The 9,196-nt window shown below is 41.1% G+C and overlaps 1 protein-coding gene across 1 annotated transcript; it reads right to left on the bottom strand.

The window, feature by feature from the left end:
- Positions 1-5,985: 5,985 nt before the first annotated feature.
- Positions 5,986-7,022, bottom strand: LOC103721512 (wound-induced protein 1-like). Its single transcript, XM_008811762.4, has one exon. It carries the CDS (start codon positions 6,646-6,648, stop codon positions 6,325-6,327), a length of 324 nt encoding a protein of 107 aa, XP_008809984.2. The 5' UTR covers positions 6,649-7,022; the 3' UTR covers positions 5,986-6,324.
- Positions 7,023-9,196: the final 2,174 nt, after the last annotated feature.

The following is a 9,196-nucleotide window of genomic DNA, read 5'->3' as shown; positions in this document are numbered from 1 at the left end:
GTTTTGCAGTCACATTTGATCACTGTATGGGTGTAACCTCTTTGTTAGGCCACCGTTGCCCCAACAGCAATCCGTATAGTAACTTGACGGGCCTACGTGGTTGCAACAGAATAGGCCCATAATACTCAAACACTATAGCCCAGGCAGTGCAGGCTACAACATCAAAATTAGGCCTAGTAAGTTTGGATCTTTCCGAGACTAATAATGGATCGGGTTCGGGTTGGGTCGAGTCGGATCCAATTTTAGAACCCGACCTAAGCAGGTCGGGCCGGGTCAGGTCATGGATTAACTCTGACCCATTTGCAGCCTTAGCTAAAATTATTTCTTAAAGTAGAGGATGCCAATAAACCGGGTTGGTGAAGTTTCTTGCTTTTTCTACCAAAAAAAAAAAAGAAGTCGTCTTTTATATTGATATAAGATATCTTGGTTGATCCTGTCCTCATGCCAACATTTAGCAGGCTCCCAACCATCCTGTTTTTTGGGAAAACAAGGAAAAATCTATTGAAATGGGTGTTAGGTTGTCAAGTTCATGCAATGGTTTTGAAATTGAGATATTGCTGCCCAAGCTTAGATTGATGCCCGCGAAAACATTAGATTGTTCATTAAATACATCCATAGACCGTTATAACTTCTATTCGAACATTTTTAAGGAAAACGACTGTCATCAAAAGGATATGTAGGACGTTTAACGAATACCACAGTTGTGATGAGTGGGAATAGCATTGGTAAGTCCGGGCATAGAACCACTGCATGCTTTCTTCTTGATATTTTGGGCATAGAACCCAAAATCCTAGTCGTTTGATTCCAAGCATAAGGAGATGATCAAACCTCTAGCCATATCAACCGGTTTTCCATCGAGCTAAGAAAAGGGCCCATACAGCTCTAAACGAACCGAACTCAAATGAACCAAGGCATGCTTAAGATTGCTTCATATTACTATAATTAAGCCTTACATTACATCCTATTATAATTTAGCCAACATTGAACTCGACTAAATTCACTTTGAACTTAATTGAATTGTTCATAAACAGCTCGCGGAACAATTTAGCACGGAAGAGATCTTCTGGATTACTTTGTGGATGGTTGCGTGAGATATTTTATTATATGATTCTCACGGATGTATTTATTTTATATTAATTTAATAATATGCTTTACCAAAAAATGAGGAAGGGGGGGTGGGGGGAGGCGGTCCTGGGCTGGGACATTAAACACGATATTTCCATTTGCGAGATCGTAGTTGCTTCTAAGTTTGGTTAGTATCTCGAAAGAGAAGGAAGGAAAGTGTCAGAATCCCACAAGATAGATAAAAGTTCTGAACTTGATGTCATAAAGTCGAGGCAATTAGGGTGAGCCCGTTGAATTTTCACCCCGGTTTAGAGCATTATTTAATCCACAGAAAGACCAAAATCTTGAGTTCATTCCTATGTTCAACAAAGCAGTTGAATCTACAGTCCGACTCCACAATCCCAGAAGTTGCATCAAACGAAAAAGTCTTTAGAAAGATCAACCTAATAGACCTCTACTAGACCTAACACTACTTTATCTCGCATCCCGTCGAGATCATGGTTGACAATGAATGGAGGAAATACGGACCCATTTCATGGCCCTTTTCCCACATTTCGTCGATTTGTTCTCTCCAAGTCCAAGGATTGTTTTTCGGTGCATGTTATTTCTATCATCACCTGTCGGTTGGCATCTTTTTTCCAACACATCATGACAAATTCCATAGCGAATATCAAAAAAAGTTGTCATGCTGCCAATTGGATTTTTCAACTGGAAATTTTGAGAATATACGGAGTGCAAACCCCTCATAATCTATACCACAGGGGGACAAAAGTCGCCTTTCTACATCTAGTTAGGAACAATAAGATTCGTCTCGAAGACTATGGACTCCATTTTTGGTGTCCCCTTTCCTGGTCATATCTATGATTCCTCCACCAAGACGAGGAATGTTCTTATCCGAGCATTGTTATCATGGTTCTGGGCATCTTCTTATCAGAGATGCGAGACAAGCGATCGATTGGCGTTGGGTGGTGCTTCAATGCTGCTAGCTTTTATATGTGATAAATGGTTGAAGAATCGAAATCATACGCAACATAAGAAATTGTGTCTCCATCAGTGACATGATAGGTTCATTATAATATAGTGATGATAACCTCTGAATTTATAAAAATTCGGTCCCTACCTCGTATAAAATGGCAGACATGACTGATAATTTAGTGGTGGATTTTTTTTTTCAATCTTTTAATGCAAGATAACTTGATGGACGATTGAAAGAACGCAAGTGCTCTTTTTTTTTTTTTTCAAGGAGAGTTTCCAAGTGGTTTGCAAAGTTATTTTTTTTTTAAAGAAAAAGATAAACTGCTTCGTTTCCTTCCTCGCAAGGGAGTAAATCGGGTGGTTCTATATACACCCCCCCTATTGCTCAGGACACCCCCCAAAAATTAAAAAAAAATTAAATACTCTCTACACCCCCCTATTTGCTAAGGACACCCCTAAAAAATTAAAAATTCCTAAATTACCCCCCACCCTTCCCACCCCCTCACCTAAATTGCTCTCTACACCCCCCAAACCCCCCCCAACCCCGCTCTTCCCATCCAAAACACCCGCCGGCTTCTCCCTTCCGCCCAAAAAACCTCGCCTCAAGCACCTCCCCGGCCATCTCCCGAGCAACGAGCACCTCGCCGGCGGAGGAGGAGGGGGGAGGCGGAGGAGGAGGACGGGGAGGCGGGGGGAGGCGGAGGGGGAGGTGGGGGATGGGGAGGAGGAGGAAGGAGGACGGGGAGGTGGGGGATGGGGAGGAGGAGGAAGGAGGACGGGGAGGTGGGGGAAGAGGAGTGAGAGGAGGTGGCGGAGGAGGAGGAGGGAGGCGGAGGAGGAGGACGGGGAGGTGGAGGGGGAGGTGGAGGGGAGGAGGGGGGGAGGTGGGGGATGGGGAGGAGGAGGAAGGAGGAAGGGGGGGTGTACTGAGAAAATTTCAAGGGCAATATGGTAAATACACTAAAGGTTAGTTTGGGTATTTTTTTTTTGGTTTTTGGGGGGTGTCCTGAGCAATAGGGGGGGTGTATATAGAACTACCCGAGTAAATCCAGGCGCGAATCCGGTTCATCACTCACTAGATAGTCAAGGTGAAAATATAGACTTATAAATTAGTAAAAATATAGAGCTGTGGAACCTGATATGTATTTTCGTATATAGAAAGAACCTATATCTAATATTATAGGTTAAGCTCTACATGACATCTTTGGTTAATTATTTTGTCCATGAGAATAGTTTAACAAGTCTACTTACTTTATTGATTTTTTATATTTTTCTTTCTTGTAAATTTTTTATAACTAGTTTATGTAAACTTTTCTTTTCTAATAAATATCGGATGGCTTTGCTTACCTATTCATAAAAAAAAAAAAAAAAGCATCCTTGGTCAATTATTTTTTCACTTCCTTCTCATTTGTCTTTTATTCTTTCAAATTCTTAAGAGTTTCTTTTTTTTTACACTTTTTTTTAATTTTTTTTATATAGTTTAAGGAAGAATAAATCTATAAAGAAATGAAATTAGTTTGCCTCCCGAGAATATTGGGTTCGTGTACCTAAAAAGTTGTCGCTTTCTTACGCTACCTGAGAGCACCTAACCCGAACAAAGTTATCAGTATGTGAGAGCATTGATTCATTGAATCGGGTACTATATATGAGTTGGTTTTACTCCATAGTATTAGATTTTTTCCGATATTAATGATGAAACTAACTACAAGCATATAGCACAAAGCTAAATGTTATCACTAAACCATTGTTGGCCAACACAGAGGGCAGATAATGCTACTATCCGTAGCTGTGAGTGCATGATTCTGCTAAATTATGATCCATCTCTCAATATTATTAGCCAACATGAAATAAATCATCAGATGTATCCATCGTTGGTTGCGTCACATTGTACTCTAGATCTTTGGATGCTCGACCCGTGGCAACTTTTTTTTTTTTTTTGCCTAACCTCTTGATGGAGAAAACAAGAAGTTAATCAAAGTTAGGTTTACATATCAATATCAGGATGACAACATGGTGCTAGGATGTTGCCAATTGTCCATAAATAGGTGGAAGTTTTATGTTGATGCAAGAGACAGGGATTTATTTGTTCTTGTTTATTTCCTTAGAATTCTGAATTGATCGCAGGTCTCCTTTCCAAGTTTCGATGAACAGGATGGAAAGCGATTTGTTGTACTACATGCTTAGTTAATTATTCTCTCCCTACTTGTTCTTTTTAAATTTTAAGGTCGGGAAACACTGGACGTTCTGCTGCAATGAAAACTCGATCTCCATCCATTGCCTGAAAGTAAAAGACCGCTTTTGAGAGATGGTGTTTTCACCATCTCAAAACTATTAATAAAAAAGTTGTGCATCTCGGTCAATGCAAAGCTTTCGTCATGATCCATCTAGGGTATCAGGGTTTTTAAATTTTAAGCCAGGTTGTTTGTATTTCGATTTTATCATATTTTGGTAAGTAGTAATGCTTGAAGTTTTCAAAATATTATCGTAACAAACCAGGACCTCATCCAAAATGGTACCGATATGAGACTAAACACATATCTGCACGAGTCCTTACATACTCTCTCTGTTCAAGCTCTGACGTCCTCGTCAGGCTAAGAGTTCATATTCATTCAAATCTAATCACAAACACCATAATAGGCCTGTGGTCGGCCTTCATGAATCCAACTGCAGTGTTCCCTAGTCCACATAGGCTATGGGCTGAGTTCGCTCAGATATTATATAAAACAACCCAGAAGCTCACCCCAAATAACTAGCCGGAAGGTATTATTTGGGTTCCTTAATCCTATATAAGTATCCAAGATCTTCTCGACGAATAACCGATATGAGACTAAACACACTCTCGCACTGGTCCTCACAAGTATTTTTCTTCTTTTATGTAATAATTAAGTTTTAATTAACTATTATAGAATCCGGAAAGAGTCAGATTTATGCAACCATATTTTCATGTGCAAAGAGGCTATTTCTATAAATACTGGATATAGCCTAAAATTGGTTCAATAATTTCCAAGAGCAAGGTTCAATCCAAATAACTCTGCAATTGTATGAACCTATGACGACGTGCCACCGGTCTATGACCTTCCATAGACAAAGGAGGATTAGCAACCGCTGGGATGTTTTGCCAAAAGAACATTTTTTTTCCAAAAAAAAAAAAAGCTTGGATTCTGCCCTGCTCAGCTAGTCTTTGATTTAGTTGAGAAGATAGGAAGTAGGTGGGCAGAGTAAATCGTTTTGAAATTTCTAGGTTAACTTAACAATTTCATGCCTGAGCATCCAACGGCCACGTTTTAAGTGCATGAACTCATAAGATTAAGCGTATATATCTTAGTATATATAACCATCGACCATGTTATCCAAGATAATAACAAACATTAATTAGTTAGTTCGGATAGCTTAACGAAATATCCATGTCTTCTTTTTCCCGTGGGTCCCGGCCACGTAGCTTCCAAAGAAACATTCAAGCCTTATTTGCTTTCCTTTTCTTCTCGGGCCCCACGTGTTAGCTAGTGGGTGGCTTGGTGGGTGATTTTAGGGGCTCTTTTCTTCGCAAAAGAACTCGACAGCTGGCGTAGCTCCACAATATCCATCGCACCGTACGCGTGTCACAGATCTGTCCGCAGCCAGCCAACGCGGGTGGCAAGCGCGGCTGTGCTTTTCTCCGTCCTTATCTCAACATTTCTCCAAGACAGCGTCATGGGAATCATGGGGATAGAAAAATAAACACGCATAATTCTTTTTATCCAGCATCTCTTACACTGAATCCGTCCCCGCTTCTTTCCTTTCTCTCGAGATTTCCGACTCCTTCACGCATCGCATCCACCTCCGCTGCCTGTATCGAAAGAAACCGCTTGCGGGGGAAGGTGGTATTCCGATCACCTGGGAACTTCACCGCCGGCCATGCCGCTCGAAGTTATTAATATTTAGACAATTAAACATGTCATCATCTAATGATACAAAGCCAACTTTAGTTCGTTTATTGAAATGACGACACAGGCATCTTTTATTGAAGAGTAAATCAAAACAAGTGACATCAGAAGAAGAAGAAGAAAAGAAACAACCTCTCTTCCTCATCTCTAGACACACACAGACAAATTAACCGACCACACACACGAAACACTCGGTCCCAGTACTTTTATCTCCCAAGCACACCCAGTGGGGGCTAACCCCTGATCCAGAGCCACACAGTGGGGGCCACCAAGGCTTCAGCCCATCCAGCGACCGCCGGATGAAGGCTTCAGCCAGATCTTATTTACTTACTAATAATACTATTGTATTTGGAGATAATAATTAGATGGCGAGGACGAGGCCGGGGAGGGACTTCCGGTCCCGGTCGGGGAGCTTGCTCTGCCAGACGGGCAGGCAGTGAGGCATGGGCACGTTGGAAGACGAGGAGTCGCGGGCGCCGACGCGGGTGACGGTGAGGGAGGTGTTGAAGTACTCCCTGACCTGGGTGATTATCCCATCCGGGGTGACGGTCCAGGCGTGGACCCAGTAGACGGAGCGGGGGCGGTCGGTGCCCTCGACGAGCACGGTGGAGCCGAATGCCTCGATGGAGAGGGGGGCGAACTCGAAGGACTCCTCTGGAGAGGCGCCGGTGAGCAGGCGCATCATGTGCTGGTGGGAAGGGGGGCCATGGAACCACCACTCGATGTCCGGGGCCAGCAGCTCGTGCACCTTCTCCACGTCCCGCGCGTTTAACGCCTCATACAGCGCTCGCACCACCCACTTGTGCCTCTCTTCCTGTGTCTCCACAGCTTCTATCTCGTCTTGGTTAGCCAGCTCCGAACGAGCCCCTCGGCTCTAGCTTCCCTAACAACAACAACAACAACAAAGAAGAAAAAGAAGAAGAAGAAGAAGAAGGGGGGAGGGGAGAGAGAAGAAGAAGAAGAAGTTAGGAAATACTAAAAAGGTTGAGAGTTTGGGCTTTGAGAGAGGAGCAGCTTGATTAGGGATCAAGGATCGGGCAGGGGAGGAGGAGGGTGGTGGGGTTGGGCTTTTATGGAGGAAAGCGGGTTGGGGTGGAGACTCGGATGGGGTGTGGGGCGTGGAACACAGGGGACAGTGCAAGGTTGTGACGTGTATGTGGTCGGTTCCTACCGGCCTGTAAGAAACAGTCAAAAGTCAAGCCACTTATTTTGACGAACTCGTGTGGTGTTAAAAAGAACCTGATAGGCGCCGGTGCATTAGTTCTAATATGATCGCACCCAGTCAAGCCCTAATGGTTTTTACGGATCAACATAGTCATGTTCGTAGGAGACGCGGCAATAGCGATTGACTAGATCTAAAGAGCACCGGCACTGTGGTTGAATGGCACATCTTGCTTCGAGATATTCGGACTATGACTGGTGGTGTTGTTGCTTTTCAAGCCAAACATATTTATAAAAAGGTCAATGGAGCTGCGGATTGGGTGGTCTTATATATGGCTGACGACTCTAAGAGGCCCTATGATTGGTGAGGGAAAGTTGCCTAGAGCGTTCTATGACTTATTATTTTTTGACTTTCTTTTGGATGTATTCACACTAAAAGTGTACGGGTGACTTAATACGCGTGAAATGGCAAGCAACCGATTTTGTCCTCATAGATCAGCCTTTGCGCGTCTCCGAGGTCATGGCATCGGGGAAGGCAAATTAGTGTGCGGTTCTTATATAGGATAAGAGATTTATATAAGATATTTAGTCACTCATTGCACAAAAATTGCTGGCATTTTCCTATGATTTTCTTACATGTTCCTGATGTGGGAGACAACTGTTGCCATTCATTTTTTTTTTTGAAATGTTTTTCATCCAATTTTAGCAATGAAGGATGGTTGATTTCCACAAATTTTTATTGCATGATGCATTATAGGGAAAACAAAATGACAATGCAGCACAACCACAAGATAGTTAAATATTTCTTATCATAATATGGTGCAATGAGAAGAGCCGTATTATACGAGGCTGAGGATGTTGACATAACTATGGAGCAAAATACGGAATAAAATGATTAAAAGAAGTAATTTAGAAAAGTTGCAGAAGTTTGCTTTGGTTGGAGATGGGAGGGTTGCCAGATTTACAAGTTTTATGGAGTGAAATATGGAATGCAAGGTCAAATTTAAGATAAGATCAAATTTAAGATAGGAGGGTGCCATATTTTATATGGTCATGGATAACAACACCCGATCATGATGTTCGGCTAGCCGATATTGCCATTCATGTGGGCCCGTTGATGTTGTGCAGAGTTACATTGGTCTCACCATGCGAATGGAAATATGTGACATATACGGTGAAGAAAATCCAAGTAGCATGACGTTGGACAATGTTTAAGAGATAGCACGTCTTTTCCATATCTTTCCATTTAGTTCTTATAGCCTTTTTTTTAATCCAATTTATCCCACAAGCACATCCTTAGGCTTGAATCTGATGTCACACCTCATCACTCTACTCCAGTTAGGCAATCAGGGGACCTCTGTTTCATGAAACAGGTCCTATCTATTTTTGAAAATTAGGATTAAGATTAGATTGAATACGAATTAGATATCAGTATTTCGATATCTATAGTTATTTTGTTTGATGAATACATACATGTGCGGATATGGATTCAAGTCGAATGTAAAAATACATATTTATTTTTTTAAATGGATATGAATATAAATTGGATATCATAAATATGAGTATAAATACAGATATAAATTGGACAATTAAACTTTATGACCATGAAATCAAAAATATTACTGAATAGATATTTAATCAAGTTAATAATATATTTACATGATTATTTATTTTTCATAAAAGCTTACAAGTATTTTATAGAATTAAATAGAATTACAAATGCCATCGGAGTAGTTATCTATTTAAAAATTTATGAGTATTTTATAGAATTAAATAGGATTACAAATCTAATTGAATATTCTGATATGAATCTGGTAGTTTTCTACTCACATTTATAACTATTTTTTAACGAATATAAATATAAATATGGATATTAGTCAAATGCTCAAATTTTTATCCGTATTCGAATAAATTTGAATATAGAAATACATCCACATGAATATTTTTTGGTGTATTTTTATCTTTTTTGAGAACCTTACAGCGAGAGAAAGCTTGTGAAGTATCAAAGGCCGGCCCACATCACTTTGTCACCGCTACCTTTTTCTTGTTTCCTTTCTTTCTACATTACGTCA

The sequence above is a fragment of the Phoenix dactylifera genome, chromosome 13 (genome assembly GCF_009389715.1).
Source record: "Phoenix dactylifera cultivar Barhee BC4 chromosome 13, palm_55x_up_171113_PBpolish2nd_filt_p, whole genome shotgun sequence".
Taxonomy (NCBI): Eukaryota; Viridiplantae; Streptophyta; class Magnoliopsida; order Arecales; family Arecaceae; genus Phoenix; species Phoenix dactylifera.
Note: the sequence above shows the minus strand (reverse complement) of the source record. Positions and strands in the feature narration are given on the sequence as shown.

Coding starts and splice junctions, on each gene's coding strand:
- LOC103721512 (XM_008811762.4), bottom strand. CDS start 6,648: ATGATGCGCCTGCTCACCGGCGCCTCTCCAGAGGAGTCCTTCGAGTTC.